The sequence below is a fragment of the Epinephelus lanceolatus genome, chromosome 7 (assembly GCF_041903045.1).
Source record: "Epinephelus lanceolatus isolate andai-2023 chromosome 7, ASM4190304v1, whole genome shotgun sequence".
Lineage (NCBI taxonomy): Eukaryota > Metazoa > Chordata > Actinopteri > Perciformes > Serranidae > Epinephelus > Epinephelus lanceolatus.
Window position 1 is genome coordinate 43005503 of NC_135740.1, and position 22425 is coordinate 43027927.

At 42.0% G+C, this 22425-nt stretch overlaps 1 protein-coding gene across 6 annotated transcripts in view; it reads right to left on the reverse strand.

Annotated features, from left to right (window-relative positions):
- Positions 1-22425, reverse strand: part of htr4 (5-hydroxytryptamine receptor 4) — a 303234-nt gene that overhangs the window by 144313 nt on the left and 136496 nt on the right. For all 6 annotated transcript variants that reach the window (XR_013491847.1, XM_078169575.1, XM_033633634.2 and 3 more), the window contains exon 3: positions 6383-6496. Coding sequence is in view for 5 of the 6 variants with exons in the window: in XM_078169575.1 (XP_078025701.1) it covers positions 6383-6496 (114 nt within the window). In the remaining variant the exon portion in view is untranslated. The remainder of the gene's footprint in view (positions 1-6382; positions 6497-22425) is intronic.

Below are 22425 nucleotides of genomic sequence, written 5' to 3' on the forward strand. Positions count from 1 at the left end.
GTGAGAGGGTTAGTTAGTGAGACCACAGCTGCTAGGTAACTGGTTTGATTACATGACGTTTATCAGTTCCAGTGTGGACAGAGAGTGTCCGATGTAACATGATGTGGTGCAACAGTCAGATGCTCGCTTGCTGGTAGGACACAGTGTGAAGTGTCTCAGACTGAGGGTTCGATTTTTGACTTCCAGAGGGCAGCCCTAATAAAAATCACTTCCAGCAGTATGCACAGTAATGCACATATATGTGTATAAGTTACCAAATAAAAAATAATAAAAAACATTAATATATATATGATCCTGGTTAAAATGAGAAACCAAAGACAGCTCACATGACCGCAAATTTATCACTGCTATTACAGCAGCACGATGTCAAGTATAAACAGCGTGCAGACTGTGTGGCAGCATGTGTGTGTGTGTGTGTTCCTTGTTCACACACACACATGACATGACACACTAAGAGAAACAAGAGGTGGCTGGTAAGAGTGGTTGTTTTTGTGTGGTGGTTATTGATGAGTGGTTTGGCACCCTCTGAATCACCCTCTGCTGGTGTCAACTCCCTGCGGAAGACTGTGTGTGTGTGTGTGTGTGTGTGTGTGTGTGTGTGTGTGTGCATGTGTGTAAGTGTGAAATGCCCCTAAATGTGTCTGGCAGCTCCACTCCTGCAGGCTGCACAGACTTTTGCTGCTGTCCAGTGTTTCCACCAGGACAACTTGTAGTCATGTAAATTTTGACTTTCCCTTTCTAACCCTGTCATTAACATGTAGCATGTCTCTGCTTAATCACCAACATTTCACTCTAATTGCATGCCTAACTGGCTGTTTGGCTCTGTGTGTTCTCACTAATTATGAAGTATATTTTTCTCTCATGCTGCATGAATCTGACTGCTGGACTGTCTGTGCAGATGTTAGCTGTAGATATGTAAGCTCAGTCTGTGTGTGTGTTTGAGTGACAGCTCAGACGCCTCTCTCCTCCACTTTTTTTCTGCTGCACCACATTTGCTTTCTTTGTGTCCATCGTGAGTCAGTCAATGTTCGAGGACTGCAGCGCCAAATTGTTGGGGTACCCTTATAAAGGCAGAGAGGACTCAGCCTGAAACACTGATGAACACTGATGTGTTCCTGTTTAAAGCCCCCTCAAGGCAAAAAAAATGTGCTTTTATCCTGTTTGTCTCCTCAGATGTCTGACCTTGAACATACTCACTTGTGTCTGTGCAGTTTGTCACTAGGGAGGTGCTTTTAGGCCTGTCATGATAACAGATTTTGCTGGGCGATTAATTGCGTCAGAAATTATTGCGATAAGCAATAATATTGCGTCATATTGTGCTTTTGAGACCATTTTTAATTTTGCTGTTTTTAGACCATTTTCTAAACTTATATAATGATAATAAAGGCATATTGATGCAAGTACACCCTTTTAAAAGAGAAATAAACATTTATTTAGCAAGAATATTTAGGAATGCAAAAAAAAGAAAATTTAAATATCTGAAATAACACGTAAAAATACCAAAATAAATAAATAAAGACCTTATAAATACAAAAAATAGACTCTCAGTCCCTGTTAACAAAAAGTGCACGTAATAGAAAAAAAATCAAACAACCTAAAACAATAAATGGACTCTGTCTCTTACCAAAAATTGCACATGAAAAAAAACAACCAAAAACAATATATATAAATAGACTCTCTATTAAGAAAAAAAAAAAAACACTCAAAAACTCTCTTTTTTCCTCCACCTCATCTCCCCCTAACAGATCGCACTGTTTGTGTGTGTGTATGTGTGTGTGTGTGTAGCCCATAGCCCCGCCTCCCCCACAGAGACAAAGACACTCGATGACAAGAGCTTTCCCTCCGTTCATTATGCTAATGAACCAACTCACCTGGCTGCCAGACGATGCACGGCAGTGAACGCTCTTGTCATCCAGTCTCTTTGGTGGAGAGAGACGGGGAAAACAAACACGCATGAATATGGCAATTAATCGTGGCTGGAAAAGTTATCGTCTCCCTTTAAATTTACCGTGCAATTAACCGACTTATCACATATCGCGACAGGCCTAGATGCTTTCACACTCCTCTACTGAAGGGGGCGATGTCTGTGCACTTTCCTAAAATCTGAGATTCAAATTTACGGCCGGCATACTGGATTAGGTATGTCACTAATATGAAAGCTAATTGCTGTCTAATACAGGAAACACAACCATGGAGGAGGAGACTTTGACAAGAGATCGGCAAAGACACTTTTTAACACTGGATGTCTTTCATCTTTAAATTCAATTAATAATAATAAATAATAAATTATAGCTGCTGCGCAGCGATGGGTCAGTCCAGGCATTTTTAGGCAATTCTGAGCAACAAGCAGAAGAATTGGAAGACATTTAGGAATTTAGCAACACAATCTGCCTTTTGCATCAGCAAATCATCAATTTCTATCTCACTGAGCTAAGTAGTCAGTGACAATTCATGTGTAGCTTCACAAATTGACTAAGCCAGACGTGCAGGTTTAGCAGCCGTCCGTGCATGGAAAAGCAGGTTTCAAACCACTGTAAAAAATTCAGTCATTGAAACAAAAATCTGAAAATACACATATTGCATCTAGACAGCATGGAGATGTTGGTAATTTGTTTGTAACAATGATTGATTTGCTCCATAAGTGAAAAACTGATGTTTAAAATTGCCATTTTTACATTGACTCCAATTGTTCACATTAGAGCAAAATTCAAAATGCTGTCAAAAATTCAGTTATTGAGATAAAATTTTGAAATTTGCCACACATCATCTACCATGACTCTAGAATTTTGTCATTTTTTCATGAACATTGAAGATTTATTTAGCAAGAATTTGCATGTATATGTTCACAGTACCGTTTACAGTCAAACATTTTGATGCACTGTCGGCTCAATTTTTGATAAATCAAAAATCTGAGAAACGTAGTTTTTGTAGGACAGTCTGAAGATGCTCTGTAGCAAGTTTGGTGTCAATTGAGCAAAAATTGTGGGAGGAGATAGGTTTAAGAAGTTTTACAGTTTTTGAAAAACACAGAGTGATGAACTTCATAATTTTTAATAGGTTTAAATGTACAACAGTTTCTTCAGTATTGGGGCTACAATTTGATGGAAGTTGTGAAGTTGTAGCACGTGTGGTTGATTTGTTATGAATTTTCAAAGTTTTGAACTTTAGACGCTTGCTGTAGCGCCACCATCAGGACTATTGGCTTGAGTTTACGGCTGAGGATATCTGGCATGAGACTGGACCTTTGTGCAAAGTTTGGTGAGTTTTCACCCATGGGAAGTATGATTTCCTCGGAAGAAGAAAGAAGAAAGAAGAAGAAGAAGAATACCTAGGATTACAATTGTGTCCTGGCAGTTTAGCTGACTGGACCCTAATTAATAAAAGTGAATTTTTTAAATATATGAAAACAAAAATAAAAACATGAAAAAAAAAAAAAAAAGTATCACCAACTATGTTGCAGTGCACTTGCCACTACTGTAGCCTACTAAACACACAGAATATTAATATATCTGTAAACTATACTCAATGTTTGTTAGTAACTGGCCCACCATCATAGTGCAATAGACACCAACATAAATGCTACTGTGATGTCAATATTGAAATGTCTGTGATGAGACTGATGCAGCAGCAGGAGTAGAGAGGCTTTAACTGTTGTTGTTATTTTATTTCTCTGTCATACATCTCTTTGTGAGTAGACTTCAAGTGCTAGAACAAATTGTTTGTGTTGCTTTGTGGTGCAGCCACGACCGTGTAACACATTGTGCACATGATTGTAGTTTGTTTCAAGCCTGACTCCACGAAACCAAAGTGTTTGTTTTACCTTTACTCTCGACCAGGAGCTCTCTTTCTGCCGTCTCCTTACAAGCTCTACCAGCGAAGTTTCAAAACAACTGCAGAGGCAGTGTGTCGTGACTCATTGTTTTTAACTTGCACTGAAACTTCTGTTTGGATTTTTAAGGGGAGGGGCCGAGCACATCTGCTGGGAAGAGGCGTGTGTTTAAATTACAAAAATCAATAACCCAGCCTAACCAATAAAACAATTTAGGTGAATTCAAAAATACTGACTGAACGTTGCTTTAATGATTGATTGACATACAAACTGACAGTCTGACTGATGCTGTGAAATAACAGGCTGACTCTCTGCTGGCCGCTCTGCCAACACTCAACAGTTTTGTTGTTGTAATGATGTGTTCAGAGTTACACTTCATTTTTTGTCACAAACACCGTCACCTCAGAGACATTTCCACTGAGCAGGTGTGTTTGTGTGTGTGTGTTTTTTGTGTTTGCATCAAAGTTAATGTGTGCCAGGAAGACAGTGGATGCCTGTGTGTGTGTGTGTGTGTGTGTGTGTGTGTGTGTGTGTGTGTGTGTGTGTGTGTTCCCAGTGGACACAAAGACAATGAGACAGAGAGAAACAAAGATGGTGTGCCATCGTTCTCTCCTCAGGGAGATGAGACATCACAGCGGTGACTTTGTCACTCATCAGTGTTCTTAAACACACACACACACACACACACACACTGCACGTACATGTTTATACACAGAATGAAACATCACTTCAATTACTTTCATTGCTACACATGCGCGCACACACACAACTGACACACACCTGCTTATTTCTGGCATGCACTCATCCTCCACCCACACACACACACACACACACACACACACATCATATCAACATCCTGGGGACAAAGGTCACCCTGAGCTCTCAGGTGTCACAAGATAGAAAGAGACAAAGAGGGAGAGTCCAGCGATCAGAGAGACAGTAAGTGAGAGAGAAAGAAAAGGTGGAGAGGAAAGGAGGAGAGGAGGAGAGGAGGAGAGGAGGAGAGGAAGAATGAATCATTGCAGTGACAGCGGCTCCCACATGACCAGCTGTCCTCAGAGTGACCTGCCAGCTCATGGCTGCCCGTGTTGCAGCCATTGTTGCCCGTTTGTCATCTAGCTTCACAGTGCACAGAAAAACCACCCTTTATCTGTATGTGAGTAACAGGTTTATACTTTTATTTCACTGTTGCAGTATATTCAGTGGTGGTTCAGTGTTCAGTGTCGAAGCCACTTCGTTAAATTACAGTTTTAGAAGCAGTTAATGTTTTACTTAACTGCAGCTCTCTCACTCTACTTCTCCTTTATCCTGGACTCAGATTTAAATTTCCACAGCCACATCAAATGAGTAACTTCATCTGCCTACTACCAGTTAAAAAACATTGCTACAGCCAAAGGAATAATGTCAAAGCGAGACCTTGAAAGAATCACCCACGCTTAAATTTCCAGTAGATTAGATTCCTGCAGCGGTCTGTTTGTAGGACTTTCAGAACAAGCTGTTCGGCAGCTTCAGCTCATTCAGATTGCTGCTGTTAGGGTCCTGACAAAAACTAGGAAATATGACCTCATTACTCCTGTTCTAAAATCCTGACACTGGCTACCTGTCACTCAGAGAATTGATTTCAATTTTTTGTGTATAATATATCTCTGACATGCTTGTGACATATGAACCTTCTAGGACCCTGAGGACATCTGGAGCCGGCCAACTGACCGTCCCAAGAGTCAGAACAAAACATGGTGAAGCAGCGTTTTGTCATCATGCAGCACAAACCTGGAATAACCTCCCAGATGATGTTAGACAGCCTGGTCTCACTCCGAAGTCGTCGAAATCCAGTGCTTGGGCAGTGACTTGCAGCGTCAGAAACCAATGGAAAAAGGAATTCTTTAACGTCGGCATGTTACGGGGCCGGCTGTCATTATAGTTTAACGGCGCCTGGCGCCAGCATCAGGGAAAACGCGGTGGGACAAGGACGAAAGCCAAGTTTGCGAAAGGTCAAGTGAGGCGGGCGAGAGCGGTGGTGGATGGGTCCAACAAACACCCACTTCCAGCGTCAGACATGGACGAAAAATGCTTTTATTTCATGTCGGCATGACACGCGGTCGGTCATCATTATTGTTTAACTGCGCCTGGCAGCGTCGAGGGGAAATGTGGTGGGACAACATGAAGTTAAGGGGGTGGAAGTCTGAGTAGAGGGGGTGGGCGGGGTGGTGGATGGGTCTAACAACCACTGACTTTCACTCAAGAGAGTGGTGTTCACCTCCCATAAGATATTGTACCAACATAGTGCTTTTATTTTGAAAGACACTGCAAATAAATGTTAAATTTCCTGTTAAAAAAGTGTATTTTGAAAGAAGAAAATCCATGTATACAAATAGAGCTGTCTTGCCTTCTCTTACATTTTTTCCTCTCTTGAAAACATCCTTTCTATCTTTGTCTCCCTTAAACACAAGGGGACCCAAAAGTATTAATAAAATATTGTAATGGTGTTTGGTAGTTTTGATTAAATTGCAGTGTATATGGAAAAGAAAGGAAAGAAAGAAAGCTCTGTCCCACCTGAGTTGTCTGTCCTTGCAGACAGCCACCATGACCAGCAGGTTTCCCAGGACGCTCATCAGCATGACCAGAGACAGGAAGCAGATCAGAGCCATCCGCTTTGGCATGCTGTCGCTATGGAAACACCAAAAAGACAAAACAAAACACATTAGTTCAGGACTGCACAGAGAAACCACAGTCTGTATCTTTTACAAATACGAGCGACGAAGGGTAGAAACATTAGTTTGCTGCAGAAATAAGATTTTTATGTGAAAATCTATCCCTCTTTTATCAGCCTGTAATAAAGCAGAGTTGCGTCAGCAAAAAAAGAAATCCAGTTCGACTAATTGCTTGACTCAACTTTTCCAAATTATGTTGAGGTATTGGTGCAGTCGTTGGCAGAGGAAAAAAAAAACTTAATGAGACTGAGCTCCATCAGGGGACGGCAGGATTTATATGTAATAAAGATTCTGTTGCTCATCAATTTGTCTCAAGTCAGAAATCTGATGTAAAACTACACGATTATCCCATAATGATGAATCTACTGTCGGAGAAATGATTTATTGCATATCCACAGTGAAATCACACAAAGAAGTTCAGAGGTTTGATATTGTCTTTATCTCCAAGGTACCCTACTGGATCAGATCAACCAGCCAAGCAGCAAAACTCTAATTAAAATCAGCAACACAGACATCAGAGAGTTTTTTCTAGTCTTACTGAGTCCTTTAAACTATTGTGATTCCAACTACGTAAGTGCATAAAGGGTTCGTCAAGCTCGGGTCCTCTACCAGAGTACTGGGAGTCTGAGGGTTCTGCGCAGCATCTCAGCAGTTCTAGGACTGCACTCTTCTGGACAGAGACCTCAGATGTCGTACCTGGAGCCACTCTCCCAGTTTGGAGGTCACAGGCCTGAGTGCTCAACCCACCACTCAACTCAACTTTATTTATAAAGCGCTTTAAAACAACCACAGCTGAAACAAAGTGCTGTACATAGGAGGTCATAAAAACAACAAAACAGTGAGATAATAAAAAGCAGTTAAAACAAACAACAATAAAAACAGCAACAAATAAATAAAAACAGAACAAGGTCTCATGCTGGGTTAAAAGCCAGTGAGTAAAAGTGGGTTTTAAGGTTGGTTTTAAAAACAGACAGTGAGGAGGCCTGTCTGGTGTGCAGAGGTAGACTGTTCCACATTTTTGGAGCAGCAACGGAGAATGCACGGTCTCCTCTAAGCGTTCGCTTGGACCTCGGTACCTCAAGGAGCAGCTGATCAGCTGACCTGAGGCACCGGGCAGGGGCGTAGGGGTGAAGAAGCTCAGAGAGGTAGGGCGGGGCGAGGCCATTTAAAGATTTAAAAACAAATAAAAGGATCTTAAAACGAACTCTAAAGTGCACAGGCAGCCAGTGGAGGGAGGCCAGGATAGGTGTAATGTGCTCTCTCATTTGTACTCCAGTTAGCAGATGAGTGGCAGTGTTCTGAACTAACTGGAGACGTGCAAGGGAGGACTGGCTAACTCCAAAATAAAGTGCATTGCAGTAATCCAGCTGAGACGTGATGAAGGCATGGATTACTGTTTCAAAGTGCTGACGTGAAAGAAAAGGCTTCACCTTCGCAAAGAAACTCGACTTTACTACTGCACTAATTTGGCGGTCCAATTTAAAATCACTGTCCTCCTTAAAACCCAAGTTAGTAACAGTAGACTTCGCATAAACTGCCAAAGGACCCAGATCAACAGGGGAGGAAACACCGCTGGAGCCAAACACCATCACCTCTGTTTTTTTTTCCATTAAAATTTAAAAAGTTTAGGGCCATCCAGGCTTTGATATCTTCAAGACATGACAGCAGGGGTTTGAGGGAAAAGGCATTGCTTTTACTCAGGGGGACATATATCTGGCTGTCATCAGCTTAGCAATGAAAAGCGACACCATGCTTTCTGAGGATAGACCCTAAGGGAAGCATATACAGGGAGACAAGTACGGGTCCTAAAATTGAACCCTGTGGGACCCCATATAAAAGCGGAGCAGAGGAGGATTCACAGGCACCAAGACCAACACACATAGTCCTGTCGGCTAAGTAGGACCTAAACCAGTCCAGGGCGCTACCACCAATGCCCACTAGCTGCTGCAGATGTTTTAACAAAATGTTGTGGTCTACAGTGTCAAAGGCAGCGGTCAAGTCGAGCAGGACAAGAACAACATAGTTGCCACTATCATTTGCCATTAAAATGCCATTAAAAACTTTTAAACGGGCAGTTTCCGTGCTATGTGAAGTTTTAAAACCAGACTGAAAAACCTCCATAATATTGTGTTCATCAAGGAAAGTTTTTAGTTGTGCACAGACACTTTTCTCCAGGATTTTAGAAACAAAAGGCACCACTGTCGCCTTTACTCCCCACATCTTTTCTAGATCCTCTTTCAGCCCTTGGTATTTTTCATGCTTCTCGTGTTCCTTCTTCCTGATGTGGCTGTCGCTCGGGATTGCTACATCTATCACCACTGCCTTCTTCTAGTGTTTGACGATCAACACAATGTCCGGTTGGTTAGCCATCAACAGTTTGTCAGTCCGGATCTGGAAGTCCCACAGGATCTTAGCTCGGTCATTCTCCACCACCTTAGGAGGTGTCTTCCATTGTGACCTTGGGACTTCAAGCCCTTACTCAGTGCAGATGTTCCTCTACACTATGTCAGCCACTTGGTTACGGCGTTCCATGTATAGCAGGGTGTACGCCACAATGCCTTTTATTTTGAGAGGCAATGACACAAGTTGAACCTTTGACCCCATCGTCACATTGGTCACCGACGTGGAGGACTCCAGCCATGAAACTTTGCAGCCCGAGGATGCAGCCTACATGGAGTTCAAGAAACCCAAGGAGGATCCTTATGAGGTTTTATGGTGGTGGAAGGAGCATGCTAAAATGTGTCCAGTGGGTATGAATCATGTTCTTTGCAGCTCACTGACTTGATGCAGGGCTCTGAGCCGTACATGCCCTTTCGTGCTTTTAATCGTCTTGAATTCTAAACTAAAAACTCAACAGTCAGTATACTCTGCTCACTCTCTTGCCGCCATGCTCACTGGCACACTTCTGCTTCACCTCCAGCCCAGCATCCACCTGTAGGCTCTGAATCTGTTACCACTCGCTGCAGTGCTGAGCTCCGTGTTTCCATGTCAGAGCCGAACAGCTAAATGTCAGTGCTGTACATACTTTACATTTGCTGACTGACTTTGTAAAACTCTAAACTGCCCTGAATTAATCCCATAAACTACATTTTGATGCCTCCAGAACTATAAGGTTCTTAAAGTCATTTCATCACTGTTGCAAGTGCTGAATGGCATAAAACTGAACATCTCTGACACTGAACACTGGATTTAATGGACGTCTTTGGCATTTCATCAGTGATTTACAATGAGTGGATCACTTTTCAAGGACTCTGTGACAGGACACCTCTTCGTCCAATGTGAAGAAAAAAGTTAAGAAGGCCAGATGTAGGATAAATTCACTACACACCAGCGGGAACCCGAATATATTTTATGGCATAAAACTGCAGATGTTGCATTTTCTCTCCTATATACTGTAACCTTGGCACGGCTTCAACAAAGTGTCTCAAGGTACAGCAAAGTAGCTGCATGAGTTATGAATCAAAGTCCTCAGAGTGAGTTGTGTGGTTTAACAGCCCTCTGAAAATGACTTGTTTAATCTCAGACTTGTTTGACATTGGTAATACATTACAGTAATCCTCCCGAGGTTTGTGGTCTCTCGTACTTGAAGGCTTGACAGGGAGGGAGGTGGGAGGGGGGTCGGCACGCAGAAACACATCATCCCCGCTGAAGAAGTGAGAACAACTCCATTACACAGGCACGATTTCAATTTTCTTCTCCTGTGTCTTTGTCCTGAAAGTCTGCAGCAAAGTTTGGGGGGCAATTTATTTGTGGCTTTTATGTTGTGTCCACGTTATCTGTAATATCCCTCTGTGATTCACTGCCGGAGTCAGGAGCTGTGCACCGTCCCTATCTGCCAAATTATTTTACTCTCACCATCTGAGGTTCAAAGGCGAAGTGATAGTGTGCAAATGAGGCTTGTTCTTTGATCAGTGGTGCCAACACATTAATCAGATCAAATGGGAACGCTGACAGCTTCTCAACGGAAGCATCATTATCAAAAGGGCCTCTGTAGCACCATGCTAATCTTCTTTCATCTTGAATTTGTCGGCTACACAATCTGACCTTTCCCCTGAATGAGACATTGATATGCACGCTACTGTAGTAGCACCCACCTTTTAACACAGCTGCAGGTGTCACCGACAGCATACAAATATCCTCTTTCACGCCAGAGCCTCGCCTCATTTTGGATTTGACAAAGTGTGCAGGAGCAAGAGCAGCACTTTTACTCCGAGCTTACAGAACGCACACTTACTGATCATTAGTCACCTGTCAACTTCAGAGTCCAAAGCTGCTGGCATCCGCTCCCTAATTCTTAGGGAACAATTAAGCTCAGCACCAAGCTGTCCAGTGTGGAAGTTACTCTCGCACTCCAAGCTCTTATTCAGCAACAGCACTGAAACCTGGGAGCTGCAGTACGACTGCAGTCCTTTACTGAGCTTTGATGCTCAGTTGCACTTTGAGACCATGTCAAAGAAGAAAGTGTTTTTCTTTCACAGCACTCATCATAATTATTATAATTAAAACAAACCACTTCGTTTGAAGTTCCATCCGACCGCGTTTAAAGGTAAAGTGTTTATAGCTGTTCTGAATGTCTATGCTCAAAGCTGGAGGGAAATAGCCTGCTGTCACAAAAAGCAGCAAGATGCAATAATTATGCAATTGGGGATAACAGCACACCTGCAGTCCCTCCTCCATTCACTCTCTTTGTTGCACTTAGTTCTTCACATGAAAATGGAGTGAAGTAGCTGTGTGAAGAATGAATAAGGAAGCTTGTGATTGAAGCTCAAATCCTAGATACTTTCTCTACTCCACACCTGGGCAGTTCCTAGGTGTATTATAGTGGATATGACTGTCATATTGTCTGTTTAGGAAATTCACAAAAATTGTCAAATGCATCTCACCTAATTTTAGGGTTGTAAGAGTTTGTGTATTCGTGCCAAACCATCACGATGGCGTGCTCATGGTAAGGTGCACGCAGCAGAAAACATGCAGCTGATGTGTGAGATATGGAATGGGTTGGGAGAAAGTTACTGCCCCCAAGCAAGGGAGTTCAAGTACCTCAGGGTCTTGTTCACGAGCGAGGGTAGAATGGTGTGTGAGATGGATTGGCGGTTTGCTGCGGTGTCTGCAGTGATGCAGACGCTGTGGCTTAGAGATAGGGTAAGGAACTTGGATATTCAGAGGGAGCTCGGAGTAGAGCCGCTGCTCCTTCGTGTTGAAAGGGGTCAGTTATGGAGGTTCGGGCGTCTGATCAGGATCCTCCTGGGCGCCTCCTGTTAGAGGTGTTCCAGGCACGTCCCACTGGTACGAGGCCATGGGGCAGACCCAGAACGCGCTGGAGGGATTACATATCTCATCTGGCCTGGGAACGCTTTAGGATCCCCCAGGAGGAGCTGGAAAGCTTTGCTGGGGAGAGGGATGTGTGGAATACTTTGCTCAGCCTGCTGACCCCGCAACCCAGCTTTGGATAAGCGGCTACTCTAGGGTCTCCTACCAGTAGGACGTGCCCAGAACATCTTTAATGGGAGGCGCCCAGGAGGATCCTTATCAGATGCCCGAACCACCTCAACTGACACCGTTCAAAGCGAAGGAGCAGGGGCTCTACTCTGAGCTTCCTCCAGATGTCCGAGCTCCTTACCCTATCTCTAAGGCTGAGCCCAGCCACCCCACGTAGGAAACTCATTTTGGCTGCTTGTATCTGTGATCTCATATCACTACCCAGAGCTCATGACCATAGGTGAGGGTTGGGATGTAGATAGACCATTAAATCGAAAGCTTTGCCTTCTGGCTCAGCTCCCTCTTCACCACGATGGTCCGGCGTAGTAACCACTTTAACATTTTCACTGGCCTCCATGCTGCGTTCTACTGTTTACTAACCCTGTTTTCTGGCGTGTTCAAGATGTCGAATGTGACACACGTTTTCCTACGTTTAAAAAACCCTGCATATATGCTTACTTTATTCCAACACTGTAGGGACAGAAGAGAAAAAGAGCCTTGACTAAAATGATCAACCACAAGGTCCTTAACATGTTGGGATGTGCTCAGCACCAAATCACTGGGTTTTATATGATGAGATGAATCTCAGAAGGTGTGATGTCAAGTCAAGTTTGCATGTATAGCCCAGTATCACATGAAATGTCTCAAGTAGTCTCAAGGGAGCGATTTTGAATTAGCCCAAAGTCTCTAAAAACCAGAGGTGTGAGTAAGTCACACATGTGCAAGTTATAAGCAAGTCCCAAGTCACTGTGGTGAAAATCAAGTAAGTCAAGTCATTAGTCAAGTCACAAGGCAAGTCGTACTTACAAAATCCAAACATTAGATAAAAAAGTCATTTCAAGTCATCTGCCAGTCAGCGTCAAGTCTGAAGTCATTAATACCAAGTCAAAGTCAAGTCGAGTCTTCCAACAGAGTAAGTCAAGCACGTCAAGTCCTAAAATTTGTGATTCGAGTCAAGTCATGTGACTCGAGTCCCCCACCTCTGCTAGAAACTCGCTAGAAACATCAAAAAAAAACTTAGTGTGAGAAAAAAGTGTGAAAAATCCGAATCAAGCTCAGCAATCATATTTTACGGTGTGAGATTACTTTGTTGGATATAAGATTTATCTGCATTGTGCTTTTATTCAGCGTCGTAAAAAAAAAATACATGTATTATTTATCACATAATGTATTACATAAGTCAGTGCAGGCTCCTGTTTATTTAATGTGTGCTTAGACTGGAAGAGACAGTGGCGATCTGACGGTTGCAAAATACACCAACAGGTGAGACGTTAGAGGCATTTGTGGCGACTTGTATATCTTCTTTATTCTGTTGCCTTCTTCTTTTTATAACACACCATGTGTTTTAAATTACATTTCCAGATGTAAGAAAAACTCTTTCTGCATACTGCTACTTACTCTTAAATTCTACTTTAGATATCTGTGAGACTGTGGGAGACAGAGCGAGAGACAGAGTGCAGAAACGCAGCGGCAGAGGTGAAAGGAAAGGACTGAGCAAAACTTATAACTATGTTGACATCTGATACACATGAACTTTGACCTGCAGCTAAGCTGAACTTCTGGTGGGCAATCAGCGAGCAGCAGCCTCAATTAGGGAGAGATGAGGGGTGACTGAGGAAATACCTCCTCCAGACAAGAAGCTTTAAAGCTCTAATCCATCACTGCACAGCTGGTTTCCTCTGCCGCCCCATGAAGACAGAACGCACATACAAATTCTTCACTATTTCTGCACAGTTTTAAGGGGGCTGGGTGATTTTAATGCCTTTAAACGTGAGGGAAAATCTTTTAAAAATAAATGTGGAAAATGTTTTTAGAGATATCACCTCAGCTGTGTCAGTGCGTAAAAAAAGAATTAGCCACACTGCATCAGAATGTGCTCTGCATCACTGCTCTTGCAGCTATTCTGGAGCGTGGCTTCAGCCCTCAGAGCGGCTCTGTATCAGGTGGTTGTGCTGAACAAGCTGCTGAAGTGCTGCTGATTGGATCTAAAGAGCAGGCCTTGATGACTGGCACTCAGGAAGCTCGGTGGTCCGCACAGACAGCCTGGAAGAGTCAATGCTGCAGGCAGAGAGCTTGTTGAGTGAGGCAGCATGAGAAATCACGTCTGACTGCACACTCGAGTGATTCTGCATGAACCATTGCGTCAGCTGAGGTGAGCTGATTGCAAGTTGTCATCTTTGGGGGCCTCTACTAACTCAGAGTGAAGATGGTAAAAGTATCTGCTATTGCCTCAAAATTTATTTATTTATTTATTTGTTAATTTGTTGTCCTCAGCTGAGTGCAGAAGTGGGTTGTTAGTTGCACCTTGTCCCAGTTGGTTCCCACCTCTCACTCGACTGTAGCTGATGTAATGAGAATGTGCAAAAACGCCACAAGCTGTGGTGAACGGTGAGCTGGAGTATAAAAAATAATGATATTTGCTTTTTATGCTTAGTTTTAATGTCATGATTTTTTTACATTTTTTTTAGCTTTTTATTTTTTAATCTTTTCATCTGCTGCACTTTTGTTTATTTACTTAGTGTAGTTTATGTTTCCTATTAAACATTGTGAGTAGGAAAACACTGCTGTGAAGCTCCATTAAAGCAGACAACACAGGACTAAGAACAAACATAAAAGAGCACATTAAAGCACTATTACAAACAGATAAAACTGAAATTGATAATAAAGAAACAACACAAAGGGGTGGTGATGGTGGCGGGGTGTTAAATCATGCAGGGCAGAGTGCACGGAGGACTTAGGTGCTACATGTAGTGCTGATACATGATTTAAATGCTTCTCTTTTCCGACAGTCCTAGAAAGTTCTCGTTCATCTGAGGATACGACAGCATCAGGAAACAGGTCAACAACAGCCAACTGAATTGTTGGAGCATTTCCAGGAATGAAACAAAAGGACGACGCTGTGCAAAACATTCTGCCTCCTGTTTTTAGCGGTCAACAATGCCAGAACACATGATGGCATTTTATGTTTCTTCAAACCACAGACAGGTTACGTTTGTGTATTATTATGCAGCGGATATGTTGAAACTTTATTTATGTTTCAACAATGTTGTTGTTAATGTGTGGTTAGATTTAGGAACCAAAACCACTTGGTGAAGTTTAGGAAAAGATCATGTTTTGGCTTAAAGTCCTTGATTTTGGTGGCACAATCCCCGCTGGAAACGCAGTTAAGTCTCGGTAAACTCAGTAAAGTGGTTTTGTTTGTTGGTATCAAACAGTGGTATGCAGCTTGGCAGGCGTCTCAACTGGGTGTCACGTCATCCACCATCCTCTCCACCTCCTGATGACAAAAGTCTGCTTGTATATTACAACCCATTCGGTATTTGATGTCATTAAATACCGCCGCTTGGTCTTTGATTTAGATGGCGATGAAAAACAGGCTTTCAGGCATCGGTTAATATCGCCACTGGACAACAACAAAATCCATATAGGTTGGGCGGAAGGGGTGGATAGCTCCAACCAGGGCAGTAGTCACCATATACATTGAGGGGGACACGTGCCCCCAGTGTTCAGATATGCCCAAAATGTCCCCCCCAATATATAACTGAAACTGAAAATCAACAACAAAAAAAACTTTTTTTTTCATTGCTATTCTACGGCAGCCTTGTAGCCCAGGTTCTGCTGTTTAATTTGATGTGCAACATCACTATATTGTTCTTGATCAGTGCATCACTGTGTTTGCAAAGTCGTCCTCAAAGTCCCCAAGTTGGGGGACTTTCGGGTTTCCAACAATTTGGGCAACCCAATAATAAAATCATGTGTTTAACAGGGAATTATTTAACCCGGACCCCCACGTAAAAACTGTTCCCACTTCAGGGCTAAAGCCCCGGATGTTTTCAACTCCTCAACACCCCTGGTCCCCCCCAATGTTGACTCCATGGCTACAGCCTTGGCTCGAACAACTTTCCAGGTCTGGACTTTCACTTGGGAGGCTGGTGTCCACTTCCTTCATGAGCCAAAGATTTTTTTTGTTTTTTGTTTTTACACCTAACCTTGTGCATTTGTTGCACAATGGAATAAACATAAACATGCAGTGTTTTAACGATGTTGTAAGTTTATTTTGAAGCAGACTGTATGCATCTAATGAGCAGAAACTGTAATTTCCTGTGAAAACGGAAGTGAATTTTGAAAAGACTTAATGTATTTAACAGGCGTAAATTGACACAGTGTCCCACAACGTCGACAAAAGACGCACCCAGGGTACCTAGCATGTAAAATGTAGAATTTAAAAGTAGGGTTGCTGCAGTAAACAAGGTGTACCGTGATATAAAAGTTGACAGTTATCATACGGTGTACATTTGCTTATCTACAATATTGGAAAAAAATGCAACTGGACGTTTATTTTAATTATTTTCTAAGGGGAGACGTTTTACACAGACTTCCATTAACAAAATGGATTCCAGTTTCAAATATAGAAATAAAACATTTGTTCAACCAACAATGACCCTTCAGTTGTCATTCCTTGGTTATGGTAACGTGAAGATCTCACACTGTTGCAACCCTAATAAAAAAAACAAGGACAAGCGGGGGGTGAGAATGTGTTGTATATTACGTCACTTTAGAAACAGCCGTTAATGGGCCCGACAACAGGAATATTTGAATTGGGTAACAGTGCAGAGATCTCAAGGATATTTTTTCTCAAATACTTTGGATGTTATTTAGATTTAGATTATTTTAGCCTGATTTCTAATTTTTGCTGCAGTTTGATATGATGGCTGCAGATATCGTGATGCCCATGAGCCAAAGCATCCGTGGGAGTGGAGAAGAAGAAGCCAGTCACATGTCCAAATCGGAGCAGAGGCAAATTCAGAACACATTGTCATTGCATTTGAAATGTTAGTAAAACTGCTAATGGTTTATCAAGTAAATGGATGGAATGGTTTCTTACTGAGATGCACCTCGGGACTTGTAGATGACCTCTCTCGATTCAACCAAGAGAATTTCATGTCAATCCGAGCCTTGGAAGAGCTTCAATTGCAGGTCACCTCTGTTGTTTTGTGGCCTTTACTTCTGGATCTCCAGATGCCTGAAATAACTCCTCCTCTCGTTCTCTTTTGATATATTATTGTCAGTTGTCAAATAACTGGCCACTAGACAATGTCTGTAATGGAGGACAAAGACATGCTAACCCCAAATCACCTCATCTGACCCCAATCCCATCCTGCCCGTCCTCTCTCATCCCCTCTGTTCCTGCTCACCCAAATATGTCCACATCAGATATCTCCATCGGACCCCACGTGTGGGTAAACATCTTACTAACAGGGACCGCCTCCAACTTTACATTGTCTCTTATCAAAAAACATTTTGGCTGGAGCAGAGGGCCCCAGTGGGAATCCCTAATTGCAAACAATAACTGTCTGGACTCTGGCGTTCCCTCTCAGCAGACAAAAACAAGCCTCCTATTATACAGACTGGCACCCGAGGCCACGGGCGCTATCCAAACTGGTATCAAGCGCTGCTTCTATGCGTCATAAATAGGGAAGAAGTGTCGAGATGGATGGCTGGGTCATGACAGATTCTTCTGCTAGCTGCAATCACAAGAGTGCAAACAGTAGAGACCGAAAAAGAGAGTAATTATGCTTGAAAGCTTGAGAGTAAAACTAAATTGGTATAGCAGGTGGTTCACTCAGCTGGAAAATTCTGACAAAGGACAATAAATCACTGCGTTAGAGTAAGTGGCCTTGTTGATGACACTTTCTATTTAATGGCAATGAGCAGAAATGAGCATTCACCCACTCGCATGCTTAAGAGGAGAACTAATAGTCTTTCTTTTTTTCAAATTAACAGCTCAGTAATTTTTGGTCTTTGTGTCGAATAAGAGAGCCAAACAAAACTTGTATTTTAGGGACACTGAGTCCTGAACTTCGGTCAAAGTGTTGTCACATCTGTATTCATCTAAAACCTTACATTTTTGGAAATCTACTCATTTTTGTTCTGACCAGGACAAAAATAATCCAGCACAGAAACAATTCAACTTAACACCTGTATGTAATCTATTTAAATAAACTAGAAATTCCTCCCAGCTTCAGGATCAATAAATGAAACATCATTTATAGCCTTTTCGTCTTGAATCTGGAATTACACTCCTCTGTTGATGTATAATATTGCCAATCATATTTGACGTGGTGTTTTGGTCACAGTGACGGCGCCCACCTCTCAACTGTTAGTTGTTGTGTTTTTTCAGTCCCGGATGATTATTTTCTTTGCTGTGACGAGGGCTCTTTAAGCAGCTGCTGCTGCGGCTGAGGTTTCCCTCTGAATGACAGGTTTCTGTTTCTGCGCTGAGCTGAAAGGTCAGACTGGAGTTTTGTTCCAATTAGGCTCTGTTATCTTTACCTCACCTCGGAAAGAGAGGTCTTACAGCATGAAACGGCAGCGGCGAAAAGGTATGAAATACAATCTGGTTTAAGAGAGTCGGCAGTCAAAGAGCTCCAGAGATCATTTCAGTGTTTGTGAAGGTTTCAGCCAACGCCACTCAAACTTGGTCGCAGCTGTCAGAGCTCGTAGTGTGGTGAATACTGTGACTAAAAGTTTGGTGTAAAATGAAGAGTTGGATTCATTATTTTTCATTTGCCTGATGGTGACTGAATACAGAACACTAATGAGGGAAATTCTGGTTTTATTCAGATGATTATTTTCATAAACCATCATTTATATTTTTAATGAGAACACTGTACTCGCCAGGTAAATCGTTGAGATCATGGTAAACTAAAACGAAGTCAAGAAACAGGAACAGACAGAATACGAGACAGGTTGTAAACAAACCCCCATTTAAGACAAACTTAATTTGAAGAGAAAACAAAACTGAATAGTAAAATCCGGTCCATTGTAAATATTCATTACAGATTACACATAGACCTACTCTTTAACTCTGACCTGCTGTACTTGCTGTAGATATGTGCACATAGTCTTTCTGTGTAATGAGGCAGTTTAACAAGCTCAGTATCCCAAATAATTGTGTGAATACTTATTCAGCATTCACACAGTTCGGATCCAAATCTTTATATTTCCTATTCTTATTTTACCGACTTCTTTCTGAAACTCTCAGATACAGAAACCACAACATGTCAGAAAGTTCAACTTTTTAAGGATATGTGTGCTTGCATTCAAGTTTTCTCGACTTCTACTTTTTAAAATATTTTATTTAAAATATAAACAGCTTTTTTCATCAGATTTATATAATGGGGGTCAATGGACAGAATGTCAAAATCTACTTTGAGCTTCAACTACTTTTGCATATTTACAAAGTTTTTCTTCTTTCAGCCTCGTCACTTAATTGATTTCAACTCCCACTTTTGACAGAATTAGCTCCCAGGTTTTCAAGCAATGTATTTTAGCTTTAAACTTCATTAGGTAATGCAGTTCAGCTTTCAATTCTGCCAGTTTTACATTTTAGCATCAAGGTTCTTTAGCAATGCATATATTTGAGCTTTGAGATTTTTTAGGTGATATTTTCATATTTCTGTCATTTTAGCTTTGAGATTCATTTCAGCTGTCAGCATTCAAACACATTTTCTGCAGGAAAAGCATCTTCTAAATACTATTCATCCCAAGGTTCAGTGCTATTGCATTCTCACTCCGACCTCGTCACATGTCCACGTTTGGTCATGGACTTTCCACATCCACATATGACGTCCAAGGTACCCTGGGTGTGTTGGTTGTTGACGTTCTGGGACGCCGTGTCAACTTCAGCCTGTTACATGCATTGTCTTCTTTCAAAATACACTTCAGTTTTCACAGGAAATGTACAGTTTGCAAACAGTCTCTTTCAAATTAAAAGCACTACATCAGTACAGCACCACAAATTGAAGATTTTCTTTCCTTCAACAACAAACGCAGATGATTATGTTTTGCCAACACACGCACGTAGGCAACAAAAGCACATGGTTACGTTTAGGAGGAAGGAACAGGGTTTGGCTTTACAATCTTACAGGAAGTTAACACTGACCTCCCGGGTGAAAGTCGATGGTTGTTGGACCCATCTACCACCCCTCCTGCCTGCCACACTAGGACTTCCGTCCCCTTAACTTATGTTGTTGTATTCTCCTCGATGCTGCGGGTGCTGTTAATCAATAACCGTGACCATCCATGTATCATGCCAATGTGATGGGACGGCTTTTTCGCTCTGTATGACACAGGAAGTCACTGACAAAGCAGTGGTTTCAACGACTTTGGAGTGAGACGGGGTTGGCGTTGCTACAGCAAGGTGGAAAGTAGGTAGATGGGTGTGTAGTGCATCTGACTTTCATCTAGAGTTCATGTCCCATTAAAGGCCTGCAGTTAGCATTTATATTTACTGTACCCATGATGTGTCCACCCACTCACCCTTACCCACTGTAGTTACCAGCACAGATATTGCAGACAGTGACAGTATCTCCAAAACAGAAGTATAAAAGTATCCCAATGCTTTGCAGAAATGTCCATTACCAACATATTGGGCATTCACTTCCTGTTTGACTTACAAATAAAAAGCTTTAGATAACTGTGTCAAGCTGTTTGCTTTTTTACAACCAGTTTGACTGTCTGACTGTTCGTATTCCTTACCCTTTAAGACTTCGATGTCCCCATGTCCCCCCATCTCAGCGTCAGCTCTTACAGTACTTTGGTGGAGTTTATTTGTACCGCCTGTCCTGACAAACATGTTTCCAAAGGCCTCCACCTCCACATTTCTAACTAATCAATAATCAACCACAAAGCAGAACGGTGCGACACAATGAAACACGACGGAGCAAAGCAAAGGTGACGATCTGACCTAACCTGACATTTACCAGGATACATTAACAGGATATTTTGGTTGTGATAACGGTTGGTACAAGCGAAGTGTTCATCTGATTGTTAACACAGTTAATTGAAGCTTGCTCTGTGCACCTGCCATTATGATTGTAAATGTCAGCCCTGTGTAACTCACTCAATTTCCCTGTAGCTTCTGACTGTACTGAGCTCGCCTTCTAAAACCCAATCCAAGTCCCCCAGTTGTCCTGGAGCTTTCAACCTCCAGCAGTGATAAAAATGGAATTAGTCAGCATGGCTCTTTAGGCGTCTCACATTGGCTCCAGCCATTGATTTCTGACAACTTCCCAAAAACCAGTGCATCATTTCCACCTCCCAAAACAGAGCTGAGGCGGTTGGTGCAAATGCGAGGCAGTAATTGGCCTAAATGCTGCAGTTGAGGGATTGATGCTCGCAAACAAGATACAGATGAAACACACACAAAGATGAAAAGTAGACAAAATTTGAGACAGATCATTTAAAAAGAGGAAAACACCACCTGCACCAGATGAACTGCAGAATACACACGAGAAGCAATCATTATAATCAGCAGTACACAATTGCAATAATTCAGTCACACACTCGCAGTTTCACATTATCTATTCACAACTCACAAACATGCATACACACAGATTCATCTGTATATAAATCAAAAGCCATTCACTGCTTCTTTTTTGGCTCTCTCTCTTGGAGCATCACCCCTTCCACAATAACTCTCAAACATCAGCCACAGCCCCACAACGTTCCTACCTCTGTAACTCAAACACATGCACACTGATATGCCAATCAGCACTGTAATAACCCCTCATTTTAAGGGCACTGATTTAAAGCCAAATTACGTTTTAAAATGTACATCTTTTCTGTCTAAATCACAAAGCTGGGCTGCAAAAACAGAAAAACATCTGAGTGAGATTCAAATGTTTCATCATGCTATGAAAAAAAAACACTTTTCTTTTCACAGAAAACACAAATTGGCCTTGAATTACAAACAACATCAACAAGAGAAATAATTGATTATGTTTCTCTGAGCAGCCACAAACGTGCAGTTCAATGTCATCATTCTGAACTTTTTGATATCAAACTTGGATTATCAATCAGCTGTTTCTCATTGTAGCCATACAAATTCCACATGGCTTATTTTGTTGTGGGGATATGCAGGAAGAACTCCCTGAGTCAGGGAGCTGTCAGTTTCAACTTTTAACCAGCTGACAGATGACTGACAAGAGCTCTCCTCTGCTGCAACATCAACATCAACTCTTTCCTGTATCTCATATGAATGTGCTACTTGGTAAGCTGTCCTCGACTTCTGATTCATGTATTGAAACCAGAAAGACATGAACGCTGTTTGGAAAGACTGAAATCAGTTTCTGGATCAAAAAAAGACCTGTTTAAGAATGATAAAAGTTTTATTTTGCTGACATTTTCAACTGTAAATTGTCCAAAGAAACAATCAAAAGCAACTGACAAATGTGATTTTCTCCAAAGGCTCATCTCAGGAAGTTAGAATTTTTTTTCTATTTTCCAGCGTAATAACTAAAATGAGGACTTCCTGTTTCCTGACAGTTTAATGTGCTGATGGACCAAGAATAGCTGAGCCCATTTCAGACTGGCACAACTCATCTGTACTCCTGAGATGGTTGC